Consider the following 22,688-nt stretch of genomic DNA (forward strand, 5'->3'; position numbering starts at 1 on the left):
CTGCCTTTTTATTAACTTCACTTTAAAAATCTGAATATCATTAGTTTGATTTTGAAAAATAAATCTTACTTTAGATATGATAAATAATATGTCAAATGCCATTCACTTTTATAACATTCCTAAGAATGTTATATAGTATGTATGTTCCCCAAAGTATTTTACATAAAAAATTCCAATGTACTTTGTACTTTCAACACCAGTCTCTAATTTTTTGCTGTTTTAATTTGTATTTAAAATACTTTTCCTAAGGATTTAATCCACAATTCAAAACTTTAACATTTTACCTTTATCCTTTGTATTCTCTCAGATACTTTCAAAATAATTTCCTCATAATGTAATATAACAAAAAAATCTAATAAAAATCCATATTATGTAATAATGGAGGGGGAAAAAAGAAACAAAAGAAAGCTCAATTTATGAACACTTTACAAATCCTGTACGATTCACTGACAAATGAACACACTTTAAAAAATGTCAAAGATATTCGATATAACTTTAATTTTGAATGTGATTTACATACGATCAAACCAAAAAATTACTTATACTTTACTGCCTAATCACAATTAACATAAACATAACAAATTGTATTTATAAGTCAAAGTAACAAACCACTTTTTAAAAAAAAACTCCACATTGTCAAAATTTTTCCTATGGAATATTGGCAAAGAATGTAAAGTTATATTGTGCTGCAAATAGTTAAAAGCAATGATTTTTGGATGGTTCAATAAGATGTGTATATATAACTTAAAACAAATATTTGGATTATTTCCTCTGGAAAGTTAGCTTGCAAATGAAAAGAAGAAAACCGAATCCGCATATGGTAATAGCTGTCCTCTTCAAAATTCTACTATTCCATGTAGATACTTCTTCCCTTAATTGTATATGAGTTGGATCACTTTCCCGTTCATTTTGCAACTAATATTTAGTATGGAAAAAGAAAAGAGGAGTTACTGTACAATACATTAATAAAACATTTTGATTTTAAAAAATATCATAATATCCATGTTAATTCAATTCACTTGATTTAGATGTAGGCAACTCAAGATTCCCATGGAAGATTTAAAGTAAACATATATGTCTGAAAGACAGTCTTTCATTAGAATCCCATTACTGTAAATTATTAGTTTTACATTAAAAATACATGCTTTCATAGATGATCACATTTTAAAATGGTGTTTTTAATGTCATGAGACAAAGTAATTTTAAATTTAAAGTTTCTGTTTTACTTATAAGGAATGACAATTGATATTGATTTGCTTGTGCATTAAATATCAATTAACGTCTTACAAAAAAGTGAATCATTATTATAGCAAACCTAAGACATGAAATTTAGCAAAAACGAGAAGATCAGATGCTACTGGTAGAAACTTAATTTATTTAAATATAATTGCAGTAACAAATGTCAACAAAAACTTAAGTGGTTCTTTTAGTAATTCTCAGCAATGAAAGTACAGTACCCAGTCAGTTTCTAACTTCCCAGATACAAATTTCTTGCTTAAGAAGCTCCCTTCTCCCCTACCTACTGTGTGTGTGTGCCCACTCTGTGTGTATCTGTGTGTGTGTGTTTCTGTGAGAGACAGAGAGACAGAGAGAGAGAGAGAGAAGGGGGAAGTGAGAGAGAGAGAAAAGACTTAACGAGGGAGGGCTGAGAGGAGAGGGATGGCTTTTGGGGGTGGGGCAGGAGAGAAAATAAGCAGAAACCAAAGATCCTTGAAAGATAAAAAGAATCAGGCACATTTATAGAGTGATATTTACTAGAAACATCCTGTGCTGGAGTGATGATATAAATACTTTCAACATCAGCAGGAATAATGACTTCCAAATTCTACAGTGTAAATATTTAATTAAAAAGCTTGCAAAATTAATTTTAAATTTATAGCAGAAAACCAGACTCCAATGCCAATCTCATTAATACCATATTCTTGGTCTGACTTCCAAATGGCTTCATTCAGCAACAGATTCCTTTTTGACACTGATGCTCCATTTACTGAATCCTGAGACAGTCATTCCTTTTATTAATCAATTACTTAGAATGACCCTTTCTGACAGGAGCCTGTCAGTGTGTTGGCTTGAAAGAGAGTGATGTGGTGTTAAAGTCTAGCCTTGACCTCTCCCACCCTCTCTCTTTGTTACCTCCATACACTTATCTGTGATAACATATGTTTCTTAAAAAAAAAAATCCCTTCAATTATTATTGGTAAACTCTGAAATAATATAAGCTTAACAGGCATGATAGCATATTTCCAAATCTGGAAGCCTTCACAATTCCCTAAATCAAATCTCATTATGATGATTACTACTTGTACAAGACTAATCTGAAAAAACCAACCCACTAGCTTGCTCCAAAATTTAAGACTTTCTTGCCCAAAGAACTGTATTTGCCATTATTATAAACTAATACATGTTTTCAAGGGTAGTTCTTATATATAAATGCATAAATTCTAAATAGAGAAGGGTCACGGGAAAAAGGTCTTCTATTTAGCCAAAGAACAATGAAAATTCTCTTAACAGGTATGCATTATTAAAATAAATATGGTACCTGATTGAATTGTGTATACTTTAGAGTCAGTTTCTATAGCAAAGTTTCTTAATTTCACTCATTTAACAAAAATATGGTTTTCTAATTTCATTTTAATTCTATACACACACCCTTACCCCTCACCCCCATGTTTTTAGTTCATCTTGGAGAAACCAAATTAGTAAATAACCCTGAAGCAAATAGGTTTTAGGAAATTTCCTACACTAAACATTAAAGGCTGATGTTTTGCAAGAAGTATCTTTATACATATGCTTCTAAACTTCCCTGGGATACCCATGAAAAATGGCATGTTTAAGTAGGATCAGTTCCTTTCCTTTGATTCTTCTAGATGAGATATAATTTTTGGGTCATCAGCAAGTTCAGGATGTAGCTTGTGTAGCACAGGTGCCTGACATATAGCAGGCAGTCTTATGTTTGTTGAATGAATAAATGTCAGAGACAATACAATTTCTAAGATGCCTTTTTTCTTTGGAAATAAATTATTTTCTACAAGAATTCTGAAACATAGTGCTCATTTCCTCATTTAAAATGTTCTTTCCCAGCTATTATTTTGTATAATAGAATTTGCTTCACAACTTTCTTCTCACTTTAAAAGACTCCTTTTGGGCCAGGCACAATGGTGCACACCTGTAATCTCAGCACACTCGGAGGCCGAGGCAAGTGGATCACTTGACATCAGGAGTTTGAGACCAGCCTGGCCAACATGGTGAAACCTCATCTCTACTAAAAATACAAAAATTAGCTGGGTGTGGTGGTGCATGCCTGTAGTCCCAGCTACTCAGGAGGCTGAGGCAGGAGAATTGCTTGAATCTGGAAGGCAGAGGTTGCAGTGAGCCAAGATTGCACCACTGCACTCCAGCCTGGGCAATGGAGTGAGACTCAGTATCAAAAAAGAAAAAAAAAAGACTCCTTTTGATTTAACACATTAATAGCTAGAATGACAATTTATTAATACTTGGAACATGTATACAATCTATTTTGAAGAAAATAACTTTTTTGATAAAATATTAATGAAAATGTTAAATGAATTATGGGTTGAAGCTGTATAAATAATGTATAATCTAACCTTCAAATCAGATATTTCACAAAAGCTTTATAGACATCAAATTTATGTATTAAACAGATAAAGAGCTAAGAAGTGAGCTCTTTGGTCGACTGGAAGTGTTTTTCTTTATTATCCATCTCCAACAAAGGTTCCCATTCCAACAGCTTAGATTTTGTTATAGCCAATTTTTTTTTAAAGTGGAAAAATCACCTGTCCTTAAATACAGATATATATTATATATTTTTTCTATATTGTAAAAAACCAGAACCAAAGAAGTCCATACTCTTTAGAAAACAGTTAAATTATAAAAATATTACAGAGAGTCTGGACAATTACAGGGGTATTTCATCCACAATCGTGTCTCTTTAACAGAACCAATAAATACTTCATTTATTTTATCTGTACATTTACATGTAAGTAATAACGTACAAATATAATTTCATATCTTTAGCTGATATTTAATTTTCATTATTTTTTCAACTGCCTATTATTATAACAATTGGTATAGCATAATTTATTAAGTTGTTCTCCTAGTATAGAATACTTATGGTACATATAATTTGGGATAAAATACTATCAAAAGATACAAATATTTAATAGTATTTGGCACATCCTGCCAAACTGTTTTTGAAAGGGCTTGTGTTCTCACATAAGAATATCAGTTTGGTGAACTCTAAGTAGAAATTGGTAGTGATACATTTTTCCCTGCTAATTGAAAAGATAAAAATGACATATTCTTCTTTTAGTACGCATTTGTTTAATGGCCAACAAAGTCTGTTTCCTATGTATATTTCTTCCTTTGGAAACTGTCCTTTTTCCCACTTGTCTAAGTGTTCCATTTGTTGCTCTTACCAGAACTGCTTCATTGTCTAACACCTTTTGCTGTAAATCATTTCCCTTCGTTTTTCCCCTCCTTTTAATGTTAAATATATACCTTTTGAATTAGGTCTTTTAGTTTGCAGACCTTTTCACTCAAATCTTCAACATTATTAACCAATTCTTCACAAACTGAAGTAAAATTCTGGGGAGAAGCCCATTCCAGTGTTATCTGTTAATATTTTCAAAAGTTCAACATTAAATAATGGAAATAACTTTCTACAACTTTATATCCACAAAGATTATACAACATTCTTAAACATTAGATTATATAATTGAAAGGCATTTTTTTGTTTAGGATAAATATTGACACCAAAAATAAGTAATTTTATAAACATATAATCAAATGAGCTTGCCAAATGCATTTCCTGAATATATGTATATATAACTTTCTATATGGAGATTAATATTAGTAATAACATTTATGATGAACAAATCAGTTCACGAAGGTTTTTAAAATGATGATTCTCATATTAATTGATGTTATATAAAAATCACTGGAAAACAAGTGCATTAAAAAACTTTCACTAAGACAAACAGCTAAAACCTAATCACATGAAATAAGCTGCTTTTGCAGGCCACTTACACTTTTTCTTTCTTTTTTTTGAGAAAGTGTCTTGTTCTGTTGCCCAGGCTGGAGTGCAGTGGTGCAATCATGGCTCACTGCTGCCTTAACCTCTTGGGATCAAGTGATCCTCCTGCCTCAGCCTCCTGAATAGCTAGGACCACAGGTGCATGCCATCATGCCCAGCTAATTTTCAGCTAGGACTAGAGGCACACGCCATCATGCGCAGCTAATTTTTAAAAATTCTTTGTAGAGACAGGGTCGTGTCACCATGCTGCTCAGGCTGGTCTCAAACTCCTGGCCTCAAGCAATTCTCCCACGTAGGTCTCCCAAAGTGTTAGGATTACGGATGTGAGCCACTATGCCCGGCCACTTACACTCTTCCTATTCTAAATTTATTTAAAAATATTTTATTGATATGGTTTTTAAATAACACACTGTTTTATTTCCATTTTCACTTGGGTCTCCTGTCACTTTATATTTTAAAAAAGAACACATGGTAAATTCAATACACGGATCAGTTTAATTTTTGGTCTGACTCATTTTCTTTTTCTTGAGGGCAAGAATACAAAGTTTTAAAATCAATATGTAAAGGAGTAATATTAAACAAATTGACTTATTTAGATCTTATGTGATTTTGCAGAACAAACGATGTAATTTCAGCAAATCAATACTATTTATTGAATTATGAACTTATCTGGAATGTTCTTCAGTGTTCATACTTTTCTTCACTTAATAACTTTTGTAGAATACCTTTTGAGAATTTACAGGTAACTCAGTAATAACATTCTGTACAGCTGTTATTAAATGGCCACACTGTTTATTTAATTTGAGAAGAAAGTTGAGGAACTCATCACCACTAAAGAAAGGAAACAAACAAACAAGCAGGAATTACTAATAAGAGCAATTTATTTCATTCTACTAGGCAAGTTACTGAAAATCTAGTCATAAAATTAGATTCTTCCAAAAGAATTCATGGAATAGCTAATACAGATTAGGTACTGAAACAGGCATTGATTATAAAAGAAAAACAAACCTCCAATCCCGAGGATCTTAAAGTTCAGGATAAGATGCAGATATACAATTACAGCTTTATTATTCACAGGAACACACGAAGGAGGAAGATAAAATAACCAATATTTGAGTAGCTACTATGTGAAGACACTGTACTAGTTATTTTACATTTGTTATTTCTTTTGATTTTTCCTAACAACCCCTATAGGATAGATGTTGTTAATACTATTTTATAGTGGAGACATCTAAAATTCAGGGGGAATGAATTTAATATCACATGAGAAGGAGGGAGTAGGGAACTAGAAATGCTTTACAGAGATAATACTTGAATTGAGTCTGTGGTTGAAGAAAAAGTTTGCCAAGTAGGTAAGGAAGAGATTCTGGATAAAGAGAATAGCAGGTGCAAGAGTACAGGGGTAAAGGTCACTAAGGTGTAATTAAAACACAAATTATTGAAAAGTAGTAAGAGAAAAGGCTGGATATAACCATTTATTAAAAGAACTTTTGTGTCAGCATAAGGAATTAGATTTTACCTTTCTGATGATGTAGAGTTACTAAGAGATTTTCAACAGGAAATTTGAAAATTAGACTTTTAAATGAGAATGTTTATTTGGAGAGTGGTGTGGATAAAAGGAACACAAAAATAGAAGCAGAATAATTAGGCAACTAACAGAGAAATGCATCCAAGAGATGATGAAGGAAAACTTAAACTAAGGATCTGGCAGTGGCAGTCTTACTGTGGGGAGGAGGTAGAGCAATGACTTGAGAAACCTTTAGGAGAATAAACTGAAAAACTTGGTGATGGATTGTATGTAAGGGAAGAATCTACGATGATTCTCAGTTTTTTTGGTTTCCATGGAAGGCGGTGCTGCCAAGCAAGGAATTGAATTTGGTGGTACATGTTGGGGAAAACAGTGGGATAAAAGAAAACATTATGGCATAATAATTAAGAACACAGGCTCTTGAGTCAAGAGTCAATGTGAGTTTGGATTCAGCTTCCACACTTATTAGCTTTATGATTTTGGGCAAGAATAATCTGAAGCCAAATGTTTCCTTATCTCTAGAATGGAGACAGTAGGACTCAAGAAAACAATGTACATAAAGTACCTAGGATTGTGCCTAGTACATAGCTGGTGTTCAAGCAAACATAATTATGATGACTGCAATGGTGAGGAGACATGCGGGTGGCAACAACCAGTAAATGGTAGAAAATGGGGGTCTTGCAAAGGTATTTATTCTGGGCTCTAAAGACTCATGAAGATAGATACAATTCAGAGTCGGTGAACCTCAATGGGAAAAAAATACATCTTTATTTTCACTAACCTCTAACCAAGATTCAGTCTTTCCTTCAATTGTGAAGGTAGCACAGACACAGTAGTATTACAGATGTCTCCAACAGAAATCAAAACTATGATCATAAAGAAGACCATAGGACATATTGTGAAGAAGGGAGAGTTGATAGGGGTGGAACAGAAAAGACACTAAAGGAAATGTGGCCTGAGAAGTAGAAGAAAATCAGTAGTTAAGAGTTGTTATGAATGGCAATGAAAGGGATGGATTCAAAGGAGAAAAGATTAGGCACATTAAGTATACTGATTTTGGCAATGAGAAAACACTGGTGACTAGATTAGCTTCAGTGGCAGAAGCCAATTTACAGTAGAAACAACCAAGAAACTTAACCCAACAGAAAAGCTGGTCAAGGCTATTAACAGAGAATTCAGAGAAAAAGAAAGAAACAAAATTTGAATGGATAACAAATATGGGAATACAATAACCATAAGATGCCACATTCTAGCAGAATGACAAAAATTAAGTAGATCATTAATATCAAGAGTTGACAAGTGTATTAGATGACCTTTCTGGGGAGTCCTTTAACAGTATCTACTGAAATAAAAATACAATAGAAATTACTATTATTGGACCAAAGGTAATTGTGTGTGTGTGTGTGTGTGTGTGTGTGTGTGTGTGTGACAGAGTCTTGCTCTGTTGCCCAGGCTGGAGTGCAGTGATGCGAGGCTCACTGTAACCTCTGCTCCTGGGTTCAAGTGATTCTCATGCCTCAGCCACCTGAGTAGTTGGGATTACAGGTGTGCACCACCATGCCCAGCTAATTTTTGTATTTTTAGTAGAGATGGGGTTTCACCATGTTGGCCGGGCTCGCCTTGAACTCCTGGCCTCATGTGATCAACCTGCCTCAGCCTCCCAAAGTGCTAAGATTATAGGCGTGAGCCACCATCCTAGCCCCCAAAGGATACTTCTAAGCCCATACAGAAATTCTTACTTGTAGAAGTTTTGACTACATACTATACAAAGTTTCTTACACTATTTCTAGAAGGAAAGGTTATAAAAAGCAAGCAATGTCAGCCTCCAATGAAAATAATAGCAAACTTCTAAGATACATTACTGGGATGTATATAGTATTTTCACTTAAGACAAGTCTATTCTCTTAGCTATTAGGCTGAAAAAAATGAACAATTTCACTTTAACAGTTTTATAAAATATAAACTTTATATACATAATACATATAATCAAGTCACTAAGAATAAAAAGTACCTGATGGTTGCTTTCAACAAGCAAACCTAAAATTAAAAAATGTAGGAAAACTCTTGTTCTATTTAGCAGTAAGTATTCATAGAACCATTTTCAAAAATGATGTAATTCTTCTTTATTCTATTTTCTTTCTGATCTTTACTCTAGAAAACACAGAACTTAGGGTATATGACACATTTCTGCCAAGGCAACAGCAGTGATTACTTGTATTTTGTTTCCATGTACTATTTATATAAGTACACTTATAACTTAGATTTCAGTGTTCTTTAAATATTCAAATTTTATTCATCAAGAAAAAGAATAACTACTAAATGAGTAATTCACTAATGCCATATATATTTAATTTATGAACTCAAGGAAATTAAGATCCATTGAGAATTATCATTTGAAGTATCAACTGATAGCAGGTATGTAATTTCAGACAGGTGATTCACAAATATATATGTGGAATATAAATTTATCAGCTCTTATTCTTAAGATAGTAAGACTGAGTTCAAATAAGCAAATTTTATTACTAGCAAAATTAGTCTTAATGAATGAAAGGAAAATATATACCTTTCTTGTGACATAATTTTCAGAGCCACTGAATATGGATGGACAAATTGTACAAAACAAAACTCAACAGTGTGCCATTTACACTATGTGAATGGTGCCTCTCCATCACAGCTGTACAGTATACAACCTACACAACTTTATATGGCAGGCCTGATAACTTTGTGCTTATTTAAAAAATTCAAAATAAGCAGATATGACATAGGTATAGTAGACTGCATTATTTGATCAAATTCTCATGTCTTTTCTACAGAGCTAACTAGTACCAGTCCCCCGATCCCTGTCAGGGGACTATAATTCATGCCCCAGTGACATGAGGCCTGACCACATGACTTGCTTTAGCAAATAAAATATGATTGGAAGTTACTGTGTAACTTTTGAACAGAAGCTTCAAGAGCCACTGAATGATCCTGCCATCTCTCTCTTCCCTTTCCCATGAGATCAGTATGTCCCAGGTTGAGACTGTTCCTCCAGCCTACTCTCAGAATGACAAGATCACTGTTGCTGACCCATGACATAGATGATCAGGAAATAAAGTCTTGTTATAAGTGACTGACATTTAGAAATTATTTGTTACTACAGCATAACATAGTATAAGTGAACTAAAACAACAGGCCATTTAAAAAATTTGAAGTCAAGTACTAAGATAAAATTTACACTTTAAATAAAGGTATTTATAAGCAAAGGTATTATGCGCTCACTGTAGAATATCTGGAAAAGATTAAAATCATCAACAATCTTACCACTCACAGACAATTGACTGGTACTATTTTCTCTCAGAATATTTTCTTATAATACACATTTTCTTCCAGTGTTTTTCCTATGGATATATATAACTGACATTGTGCTTCACATGACCTTTTATATTGTGCCTTTTATAATTATCATGAGTATTTTCCCATGACATTAAGTTTCAAAATAATTTTAATGATGAAAAACTAATTATATTGATGCAATGGAATTTAATCATTTTCCTGATGTTCAGTATTTAGAGTTTCCAATTTTAGAATGTTTATAAATAACAGGGGTGAACAATACACTTTTACATAACACTCACAATACACTTTTACATAACATCTTAATATCTATATAGATTTTTTGGGGTGGAGCTGTTTCCTTGATGGACATAGTTTTGAGATGCTTCGGACACCTTCAAGTGGACGTCAGTTAGCTCAGATAAAGAGTCTAAACAGGAACAGTTAAAAATTTCCAATGTGAATGAAAATTTATTATTTCTGTTCAAAATATCTAAAATTAGCAACAGAATGGATATTAACATTTTAAATTGCACTCTTTATTTTTTTAAGAGAGTCTTGCTATGTTGCCAAGGCTGGCCTTGAACTCCTGGGCTCAAGTTATCCTCCTGCCTCAGTCTCTCAAGTAGATGGGACTACAGGCACACCCCACGGCATTGGCTTTAAATTGCATACTTTAATTCTGCAAACATACTAAGGCAGAAAAAAGTAAATGCAGTGTGTGTATGCATTGTTGTAACAGATTATTTTAGAAGATTTTGACACATAGAAGAAAACTATCTTCAAATAAATCAGTAAATTGTTGAAGTCACATTACCAGGAGATTATAATCAATCAGTTCAACTTTTCCTGCTGTTAGTTTTCTTATGACTTAATGACTAATTTCTTCTTTAAAGAATGACTTTGAACAAATGGTAAGTAAAACCTTTTCCATAACAGCATGTAAACAAAGTCTGTGATTTAATAACAAGGTCAAATTCCTGGAATATATGTCTGCCAGTTTTATTTTTTTAAAAAAATTCAGTAGCTTTTAATACGTGAACTATTCAGGATTCTGCACATTCTTTACAATTATTAAATCCCATAAAGTAAATTCATATAGGCAACCCTGCCATCATACAAATAAGTTATATAAAAACATTTAATTTGCAAGTCAGTCATTTAGAACTTAGAATATTCCTTCATAGAAACAATAATGAAAAAAAGCAAGAAAATGAACAATGATATTTAAGAAGGTGTGCTGATTTTTAAGTCCTCGCAAGTGAAATCCTTCACAATGCATTTAAATATTTAAGAGCTATTATGTTATTCTGAAACAATGATGAGGCATTATTTTAAATATAGATCTTGCTGTAATATGGAGATATATTAAGGAAGAAGAATGGAGAAATGGGAATAGGGAATTTTAATATGGGGAATATTTATAATTTAAGCTATGTAATAAAGATTTTAAGAAATTAGGATCGTCTATATTATTTCCTGGAATACTTCTCTGAACTCCAAAATAATGTGAAAATCTATTGTTTGTATGTTTAATTAATGTTTATCATAATTACAATATTAGTTTTAGTCTACTAGTGATAATACCATTGCATTTGCAAGTATAGGATATAATTCATTAACTCATTTATCCAAATATTCAATAAAATTTGTCTACACAGTCATGTCACAGGCAATGGATAACATGGTTAATATATACACCAAGCTCCTTAGGTCATTCTGATAACTTAGCCAGGTAAGGGAACCACTAGCATAAATCATGGTTACGAACCATAATATGTTTCAAAAGCATACATGTAGAAACCAAGTCTCTACTAACATGTAAGGTACTTTTATGTTAGATATATAATCCTCATTTGTAAAATTATTTTAGGGAAAAAATCAAACTGGAATACGTTGAAATAAAAAACAGTATTTGTATTAGTAGAAAAATAAAATGATTGTGATCTCTTAAATCAACTAAAAAAAGAAAACTTAGAAAATAATACTAAGCTGGTATTAAAAGTAAGATTAGAGGAAACTGAGGAAATAGAAAAATATTTGTGAAGATTTCTTACAGGGAACTTGTATATACTTTTAAAAGCTCTAGAGGCAAAAAATTTGATTTGTCCTCTGTACAGGCATTATTCCTATTCTTAGTCCCTGTGATAATGGTTACTTTTGGACTCATATGAAACCCAAAGAAGAAAGGAAGAGAGTTTCCTAAGCAATAAAAGAACAGAAAAAATGAGTTAAGAGAAGCTTACATAAGCAAGAGACTGGGTAAAATGTAATTAACCGGACCAAGTGCAATGAGAGGTAGAAGGTGGGGAAAAACATTTGATGTACAAATCCTCAAAGTTGGGGAGAGAAAACCATTGTAAAAGAAAAAAGAATTTCATAGGCTGGTTATAAGGTGGTGTTGCTAAGTGACATAATTTCAAAATTATCTAGTTGGTGGAATGAAAACAATTATTATAGGTTATTTCGGATTATAAAATCTAGGTGAAAATTACTGAAAAGACAATCATATAATCTAAAAGGCAGAAGAGGCCTTACAGGGTTTGTATTCTATGCTATGGTTAAATTCTTTCCATAAGCAAAAATCTCTAGAAGTAGCTATTACGTACAATAAAACTGTTATCTTATTTATTCTGGACCTTATATTTCTATTAATGCAGCCTAACAGTGCTAGCTTTCCATAACTAGTCATGTGACACTGTTAACCTAAACTAAATTAATAATAAACTTAAAAACTCTTAATGATTCTTCATGTATATTAAGGCCCATCCTATAGTAATATAGTTAATCTTAGACTTTCCATTTATCCTTATTAAAGTTAACTCTATTAATTTTTGAGAGATTTGCTTCAACCTGCCAAAGCCTTTAAAATCTTTTTTTTTTTATTATTATACTTTAAGTTTTAGGGTACATGTGCACATTGTGCAGGTTAGTTACATATGTATACATGTGCCATGCTGGTGCGCTGCACCCACTGACTCGTCATCTAGCATTAGGTATATCGCCCAATGCTATCCCTCCCCCCTCCCCCCTCCCCACCACAGTCCCCAGAGTGTGATATTCCCCTTCCTGTGTCCATGTGATCTCATTGTTCAATTCCCACCTATGAGTGAGAATATGCGGTGTTTGGTTTTTTGTTCTTGCGATAGTTTACTGAGAATGATGGTTTCCAGTTTCATCCATGTCCCTACAAAGGACATGAACTCATCATTTTTTATGGCTGCATAGTATTCCATGGTGTATATGTGCCACATTTTCTTAATCCAGTCTATCATTGTTGGACATTTGGGTTGGTTCCAAGTCTTTGCTATTGTGAATAATGCTGCAATAAACATACGTGTGCATGTGTCTTTATAGCAGCATGATTTATAGTCATTTGGGTATATACCCAGTAATGGGATGGCTGGGTCAAATGGTATTTCTAGTTCTAGATCCCTGAGGAATCGCCACACTGACTTCCACAATGGTTGAACTAGTTTACAGTCCCACCAACAGTGTAAAAGTGTTCCTATTTCTCCACATCCTCTCCAGCACCTGTTGTTTCCTGACTTTTTAATGATTGCCATTCTAACTGGTGTGAGATGATATCTCATAGTGGTTTTTATTTGCATTTCTCTGATGGCCAGTGATGATGAGCATTTTTTCATGTGTTTTTTGGCTGCATAAATGTCTTCTTTTGAGAAGTGTCTGTTCATGTCCTTCGCCCACTTTTTGATGGGGTTGTTTGTTTTTTTCTTGTAAATTTGTTTGAGTTCATTGTAGATTCTGGATATTAGCCCTTTGTCAGATGAGTAGGTTGCGAAAATTTTCTCCCATGTTGTAGGTTGCCTGTTCACTCTGATGGTAGTTTCTTTTGCTGTGCAGAAGCTGTTTAGTTTAATTAGATCCCATTTGTCAATTTTGTCTTTTGTTGCCATTGCTTTTGGTGTTTTGGACATGAAGTCCTTGCCCACGCCTATGTCCTGAATGGTAATGCCTAGGTTTTCTTCTAGGGTTTTTATGGTTTTAGGTCTAACGTTTAAATCTTTAATCCATCTTGAATTGATTTTTGTATAAGGTGTAAGGAAGGGATCCAGTTTCAGCTTTCTACATATGGCTAGCCAGTTTTCCCAGCACCATTTATTAAATAGGGAATCCTTTCCTCATTGCTTGTTTTTCTCAGGTTTGTCAAAGATCAGATAGTTGTAGGTAAGTGGCGTTATTTCTGAGGGCTCTGTTCTGTTCCATTGATCTATATCTCTGTTTTGGTACCAGTACCATGCTGTTTTGGTTACTGTAGCCTTGTAGTATAGTTTGAAGTCAGGTAGTGTGATGCCTCCAGCTTTGTTCTTTTGGCTTAGGATTGACTTGGCGATGCAGGCTCAATATCATACTGAATGGGCAAAAACTGGAAGCATTCCCTTTGACAACTGGCACAAGACAGGGATGCCCTCTCTCACCACTCCTATTCAACATAGTGTTGGAAGTTCTGGCCAGGGCAATCAGGCAGGAGAAGGAAATAAAGGGTATTCAATTAGGAAAAGAGGACGTCAAATTGTCCCTGTTTGCAGACGACATGATTGTTTATCTAGAAAACCCCATCATCTCAGCCCAAAATCTCCTTAAGCTGATGAGCAACTTCAGCAAAGTCTCAGGATACAAAATCAATGAACAAAAATCACAAGCATTCTTATACACCAACAACAGACAAACAGAGAGCCAAATCATGAGTGAACTCCCATTCACAATTGCTTCAAAGAGAAGAAAATACCTAGGAATCCAACTTACAAGGGATGTGAAGGACCTCTTCAAGGAGAACTACAAACCACTGCTCAAGGAAATAAAAGAGGATACAAAGAAATGGAAGAACATTCCATGCTCATGGGTAGGAAGAATCAATATCGTGAAAATGGCCATACTGCCCAAGGTAATTTACAGATTCAATGCCATCCCCATCAAGCTACCAATGACTTTCTTCACAGAATTGGAAAAAACTACTTTAAAGTTCATATGGAACCTTTAAAATCTTAATGCTCTATGTCTCCATCTAGCCACCAGTCACATGTAGCTACCGAACCCTTGAAATCATACAGTGTATATTCTCTGACCACAACAGAATCAAACTGGAAATCGATAACAGAAAAATCTCCAAACATGTGGACATTAAACACCATACACCATGGGTTATTTAGATAATCCATGGGTCAAAGAGGAAGTCTCAAAGAAAATAAAAATATACACAGAAGTGAATGAAAATGATCATACAATGTATCACAATTTGTGGAATGCAACTAAAGCAGTGCTGAGAGGGAAATGTAAAAGACTAAATGTTTACATAAGAAAAAATGTCTCAAAAATGATCTAGATTTCTGCCTCAAGAATCTAGAAAAAGAGCAAAATAAATTCAAAGTAAGCAGAAGGAAGAAAATAGTAAGAATAACAGCAGAAATCAATGACACTAAAAGCAAAAACAATAGAGAAAAGTTACTTAAACAAAAGAGCAGGTTCTTTGAAAAAAAATGCATAAACCTCTAGCAAGACTAACAGAGATAAAAAGAGAAAAGACAGAAATCACCAATATAAAGAATGAAATGGGGTATTATAACAGATCCCACAGCCATCCAAAGAGTAGCTGGAAATACTAGGGGCAACTTTTGGCTTGATAAATTAGAAAAAATGAACCAAGTCCTTGAAAAACCACACATTACCAAAACTCAGCCAAAGTAAAACAGATATAACTTGAATAATCCTATGACCATTAAATACATCAAATTGTAATTTAAAAGCTTCCCCCACAAAATATCCAGGTCCAGATGGTTTCACTGGAGAAATCTACAGAATGTTTAAAGAAGAGTTAATGTCAATTCTACACAATCTCTTACAGAAAATAAAAGGAGGGGGAATACATCCCAATTCATTTTGTGAGGCCAGTATTGTCCTGATACCAAAACCAGACAAAATACAAAAAGGAAACTTACAGAGCAATATTTATCATGAACTTAGACACAAAAATTCTTAGCAAAATACTGGCAAATCAAATCCAATAATGCATAAGAAGAATAATAACCCACAACCACATGGGATTAATCCAGGTATGCAAGGTTGGCTCAATAGTTAAAAATCTAACAAAGTAACCATATCAACAGGCTAAAGAAAAAAGTCATATGGTCATATCAGTTGGGATAGAAAAAGCATTTGAAAAAATTCCACAACCATTCATGATAAAAACTTTTAGAAAAATGAATAGCGCATAACTTCCCCAATCTCATAATCTACAAAAAAACCTATAGCTAACATCACAGTTAATTAATAGTAAAAAAGTGCATGGTTTTCTCCTGAGATTAGGAAGAAGGCAAGAATGTCCACTATCTACCACTCTTATCCAACATAATACTGAAAGTCTTACCCACTGCCATGAGGGAAGAAAAAAGGTATACAAATGTGAAAGGAAAAAATTAACCTCTTTTTGCAGACTACATGATTATCTACATAGAAAATCTCAAACAATCTACAAAAAGCCTCCTAGAACTAATAACTGAGTTCAGTAAGGTGGAAATGTACAGTCGAGACACAAAAATCAATTGCACATGGAAACAAATAAAAAGAGAAATACCATTGGCAATTGTGCCAAAGAAAATGAAATACTTAGGTATAAATCTAATGAAATATGCATGAGATCTGTATGATGAAAATGACAAAATGCTGATGAAAGAAAACAAAGGTCAGAAATGGTGGGTCAGGTTTGTCATCCCAGTACTTAGGGAGCCAAGGTGGGAGGATCACTTGAACCTAGGAGTTTGAGACCAACTGTGGCAACAAAGTGGAGACTCTGTCCTACAAAAAATTTTAAAAATTAGCCAGGCATGGTGGTGCATGCCCATGGTCTCACCTACTCAGGAGGCTCAGGCGGGAGGATCACCTGAGCCCAGGAATTCGAGGTTGCAGTGAGCCCTCATTGTGCCATTGTTCTCCAACCTGGGTGACAGGGCGAGACCCGGTCTCAAAAAATATATTTTAAAAAAAGAAAACCTAAAACTTTTAGAGATATCTGTGTTTATGAATTAGTAGAATTAACATAGCTAAATGTCAATTATACATACCTAAATTAATCAATAGGATTCATGGAATTACTACCACAATCTCAGAAAGGTTTTTTGTAGACATAGAAAAGCTTTATCTAAAATGTATATGGAAAGAAAAAGGCTCTAGAAGAGCCAAGATGATTTTGAAAAAGAACAAAATGGGAGGAATCACTCTTCCTGATATTAAGGCTTACCATATAGTTAGAGTAATCAAGACGTGGTACTTTCAGAGGGATAGACACATAAAGAACCCAGAATAGAGAACCCAGATTATACCCACACAAATATGTGCAATTAATTTTTGACATATAATCAAAAGCAATTCAATGGGGGAGGAACAGCCTTTTCAATAAATAGTGCTGGAGCAATTAGCCATCCCCAGGTGAAAAAAAAAACGAACCTCAGCCTAAACCTCATAACTTTACAAAAATGAACTCAAAATGTATCATGGACTTAAATGTAAAACTATAAAACTTCCAGGAAAAAAGCACAGGAGAAAATCTTTGAGACCTAATTTCTTAAACTGTTCTTTAACTTGATACTAAAAATATGCCAAAAGTACTGTTCTGTAAAGGGAAAATTTGGTAACTTAGACCTCATCAAAATAAAAGTTTTTGCTCTGTGAAAGACCCCATTAAGAGGATGAAAAGAAAAATTACGGAGTTGGGAAAAATATTTACAAATCACATATCCAACAAAAGATTTGAATGTAGATAACTCCCAAAACTCAACATTAAAAAACAATTAATCCAACATAAAATGGGCAAAAGATACTGTTAGAATTTCACCACAAAAAGTACACATATGGCAAATAAGATATAAAAGGCTGTTTGACATCATTAGCTATTAGTAAGTGCAAATAAAAACACAACAAGCTATTACTGTATACCCATCAGAAATGGCTAAAAAAAATCATGCTAACACCAAATGCTTGTGAGGATGGAGAGCAAACTGGATCACTCATAAACTTGCTAGAAACATAAAACAGTACTGCCATTCTGGAAAACAGTTGGGCAGTTTTAAAATATACTAAATATGCAACCACCGTACAACCTAACAATTGTCCTCTTTGGCATTTATCCCAGAGAAAGAAAATGTATTTTCTAACAGAATCTTGTAGATGAATGTTCATGGCAGTTTTATTTGGAATAGCTAAAAACTAAAATCTACTCAAATGTTCTTCAATGGATAAATGGTTAAACAAACTGTGGTATATACATACCATGGAATACTACTCAGCAATAAAAAGGAATTAACTATTGTACTGATACATGCAACAACTTTGATGAACCTCAAGAAAATTAGGATGATTGAAAAAAGTTAATCTCAAAAGGATATATACTGTATGATTCTATTTATATAATATTCATGAAATAACATCATTAAAAAGATGGAGAACAAATTATTGGTTGCTAGGGGTTGGGATGGGGAGAAGGTTAGATGTGGCTATAAAGGGGTATTATGAGAGAGCCCTGTGTTAAGTACATTGAACACGGAAGTAGTTACATGAAGCTATAAATGTGATAAAATTATTTATATATATATATATATATATACACACACACACACACACACAAATGAGTGCATAACTCACAAAATATGAGTAAGCCGTATGGGTCGTACCAATGTAAATTTTCTGGTTTTGATATTGTCTTACAGTTATAAAAGATACCAATACTGGGCAAAACTAGGTACAGAATGCATGGGACTTCCCTGTGTATCTTTGAAATATCCCAAGAATCTATATTTCAAAAAATTTAAAAAAATCATTTATTGCTCTATAACGTATTAATAAAATCAAATAGTATTTTCAAAATAGATTTGGGATTATTAATAACCATTGCTTGACAAGTTTATAATATTGGAAATGAAGTTTACATATTGGTAACATAATTTCTCATACAGTAAGGCTGAAAATAGAACTGAGCTACATGAGACATGTTTTCTTATTGCCCTAAGTGAAAATATTACTACTTTGAATTTTCAATTTAACCTCTAAAATGATTTTTAAAGGTATACTATAAAAAGCATGGGATTGTTTGTAAGGTTCAATTTAGCAAGATGCAATGAAAAAATAAAACAAAAATATTTCTATGTGAGTTAACAAGAAGACATATTGTTTGCTTCTTGGTAAATGACTTTATAAAAATTGACTTTACAAAGTACATCTAATTTCAGAACACAGTATCTTCCAAAATCTATTACCCTGGGAAAATGATGGTATCAAGTAAAATGACTCAGACATTATGAAAATTAAACTAAAAAGAACAATTGGTTCTTAACACTATTAATAATATAAACAAATAAGTTAATTTTACCTGATTTCCAACTTTGTCTCTTCAGATAGCTCTCCAAATTGTATCTCTTCTACCTGTAGTTCTTTAAGAGCAGCCAGAATTTTCTGCTGGTCTTTACTGGTAATTCCATTCTAAGCAGAAATAATTTTAAGGTACAGTAAGTTAGTTATACTTGAGTAATTTAAAACTCAAAATTGCTAAAGATGTTTTCTTGATGAATTCACATCTTGAAAAAATAGGCATATATTGGAAAAATAACACACTTCTAAAAAATATGTTTTTCTTATAACTGTGATTGATGTTAGTTACAGCATTAGAATATTGAGACATATAATAACTATAGTCAATTTTTTTGCAATACATAACAACTATGATGGACTCCCAAAACAAATTACTAGAACTGAATATGTAATATTTCAAAAAAACACAGTAAAACAAAATTTCCTTCAAATTTTTATTTAAAATATTATCAGTGATAAATGAGAATTAGGCCCTATCTTTGTTTGTATTCTACCTTTAGTGTTAAACTAAATTTTCTATACTGGATTTAGTTTTGTAGCATGCTTACTGATTTTTAGTGATATTCAAAATGTCAAGTTTCCAATGTGGTCATGCAGTCAGATCATTGCTTTTTACATATCCTATTTATCAAAGTGTCTCTAATACATCCTACAGCTATATGTTATTAGATAATACTAGATGGCAAAATAAAAGGTCTCAGTTTTGAGAACCAAACAAAAGGCTTGGGAGACGTGTTAATACCCATATACATAAAAAACTATTTCTTATTTGTAAGTGCCCCATTTTACAAATCTATTGCACATTTGAAACTGAAGGATCAGTTCTAGCTGAGATGTCATGACAATCTGAAAAAAACAAAAACAAAAACAAAACCCAAACTATAAGTCATTACATGTTCTTAAAGTAACTTAATACTAACACAAGATTTTAGATATGGTTATCCATAATCATATCTAATCAAGGACACAGTAAAAGATCAATCTTTTGTCTATAGCCCTGGCATTTTAAAAAGAGAGAAGAAAAGGATCCACAATTTTAAAAACATCAAACAATGTATCGGGAATTTTTGAAATTGATACTAACCTTTGTAAATTCATCTTCCCTCATGGTCAAAAGGTGTCTTAACGTTATATCCCTTTCCTGTATAAAAGGAAAAAAAGGCCGCCTTTCCATATAATTAAAATAGTAGAAGGAGAAGTAGGCAAATGTTCATAAGTTAGTTACTTGCTTCACTCTGAAGCAAATTCCAATTTTCTAGAGGGGACAGGATATATAGATATAGAACTATGCTACTGAGTAGACAGTAATGAGTATCATAATAATTATATTCACCTAAAAAGTATAAATACACCTAGTTTTCCAGATTCAAATGATTACCATTCATATTTGCTTACATTAAAAGAAAAGCAGTTCTATAAAATTTGGCAGAAATTATGTTTTATGAATATTTTAAATTTCTGACTGTATCACATTAAACCAACATGTAGTTTTACTCAAGATTTCTCCAAATAGGGAGACATTTCAAGATTATACAATGAAGCACAACTCTGAAATATTTTAACAGAATGTGCACACTCCCAAGAAGAGTCTATCTTAAATAGTGCTTTACTGCTTCAGTATCCCCACCTAGCTGATAACAACTGTCATGGACTCAAACCCCATAATGTATGCTTAAAACACCCAGACAGTGCTTGGCATATGATCTGATTCAACCTTCATGACAACCCAACACTAGGTATTATTATCCTTATGAAGAAAATGAGATATTTAAGTCACATATTTCAGTGATTAAACATTAGAGCAAGAATCTGATACCAGGTGTTTGGTTTAAAATCACGCTCTTCCAATATTCTACTCAAGAAGATGAGCAACTACAGAAACAAACTAAGGGCTCAGGTGTATATGAAGGTTAGACAGTGGGTAAAAACTGTTTAATCTCAGATTCTAATTTATGTAAATTTCTAGAATAATACATTTTTGAAATGTTTTTCACAAATTTAAAATCGGGATGTACTACAAATTATGGTGAAAAGTAAATTGGCAGTTATTCATAGACATGTTTATGAATTAATATCTAACATTATATTAACCAACAAATTAACATATATGCATAACTCACTGTAGGTTATATAAGATCTTACCTTTAGTATATCTGTCATATGTTCAAGTCCAAGACCATGTAAAAATACTTCCAGATCTCCAAATGCTGTATATGAACTGTATACATTTATAACAATGTCAATTTCAGAACAGATTATAAATGCACAAGCGATAAATATACATGTATATTGCAAGAGAATATGAATAATAATGAATTCATGTAGAATATATTTGCAATCTGCACACCAGACCTATGCTATATCAAAGGAATAAGTAAGGTTTTGTGACTGAAGATATATGAGGAGTATAACTCATCTTTCCCCAAAATGAAAATATATGCCAGTATGTACTCCTTGTGAAATTTCTGCACATAAAAATCTCCTCAGCCTGGTACAGTAGCATACACCTGTAGTCCCAGCTACTTGGGAGGCTGTGGCGGGAGAACTGCTTGAGCACAGGTGTTTGAGGCAAAAAAACCCACAAAAAACAAAAAACGAAAAAAAAACCACACCTCTTTAATTGCAATAAGTAAAATGTAAGTAACTTTAAATGGGGTAAGGAGATAATTATTTTTGGCCGTGTACTCAACAGTGGTGTTCTGGGGGGAAAAGTATATGTTTAATTTTAGCTTATAAAATTAGAACTGTACTAAAAATAATTAGAAAACAAGGTGTTATACTGTTTGAACACTAATATAATTTCAGAACCTTTTAAAAATAGATTTTATTGTTGATATCTTACTTAAAGTTTACATTTAAAGTTATTATCATTAGTGTTAGTACATAAAAATGAATAAAAATTTTCTAAAATTCTGGAGAACACTAAAAACCCAGACATTTAAAAATGCTTGTAAACATTTAAAATATCATATATTTTAAATAAGTCACCACATTTACTACAATAAAATATACACAAATTTTACTTATAGGTATTCTGTTGAACTAAAACATGCTATATTACCTAAAAATGTGATCTTTTTCTCTATCAGAATCTGTTGTCAATATTTTACAAATAGTGTCTTCTTTAGTTAGCTGTTGAAGTTTTCCTTCCAATGGATTTAAAGTAAAAGAAAGTAAGTTGAAGATCTGAAAAAAGTTAACATTATTCAAATATAATTAACATTGCATACTGTAACTTACACTTAAAAGAAACTGAACATACGATTATCTCATATCCAGAAAGGAAATTTTAGCAAGTAAGTGGGACAGATGTTTCACAATTTACTACCCTGATAACAACTTTTAAAAAAATGATACATCACAGTTGTATATATTTTGGGGGGTACATGTGATATTTTGATACACATATACAAT

At 32.8% G+C, this 22,688-nt stretch overlaps 1 protein-coding gene across 2 annotated transcripts in view; it reads right to left on the minus strand.

Moving 5' to 3' along the window:
• Window positions 1-474: 474 nt before the first annotated feature.
• Window positions 475-22,688, minus strand: part of ASZ1 (ankyrin repeat, SAM and basic leucine zipper domain containing 1) — a 66,077-nt gene continuing 43,863 nt past the window's right edge. Inside the window, exons 6-12 of one of the 2 annotated variants that reach the window (XM_063813777.1) lie at window positions 22,336-22,460; window positions 21,417-21,492; window positions 20,359-20,415; window positions 19,276-19,385; window positions 5,779-5,884; window positions 4,519-4,632; window positions 475-915 (exon numbers count right to left, since the gene is read on the minus strand). In XM_063813777.1, coding sequence (XP_063669847.1) covers window positions 763-915; window positions 4,519-4,632; window positions 5,779-5,884; window positions 19,276-19,385; window positions 20,359-20,415; window positions 21,417-21,492; window positions 22,336-22,460 — 741 coding nt within the window. In that variant the 3' untranslated portion in view covers window positions 475-762. The remainder of the gene's footprint in view (window positions 916-4,518; window positions 4,633-5,778; window positions 5,885-19,275; window positions 19,386-20,358; window positions 20,416-21,416; window positions 21,493-22,335; window positions 22,461-22,688) is intronic. The other variant, NM_001009035.1, reaches the window with a different exon arrangement.

The sequence above is a fragment of the Pan troglodytes genome, chromosome 6 (genome assembly GCF_028858775.2).
Source record: "Pan troglodytes isolate AG18354 chromosome 6, NHGRI_mPanTro3-v2.0_pri, whole genome shotgun sequence".
Classification (NCBI taxonomy): domain Eukaryota; kingdom Metazoa; phylum Chordata; class Mammalia; order Primates; family Hominidae; genus Pan; species Pan troglodytes.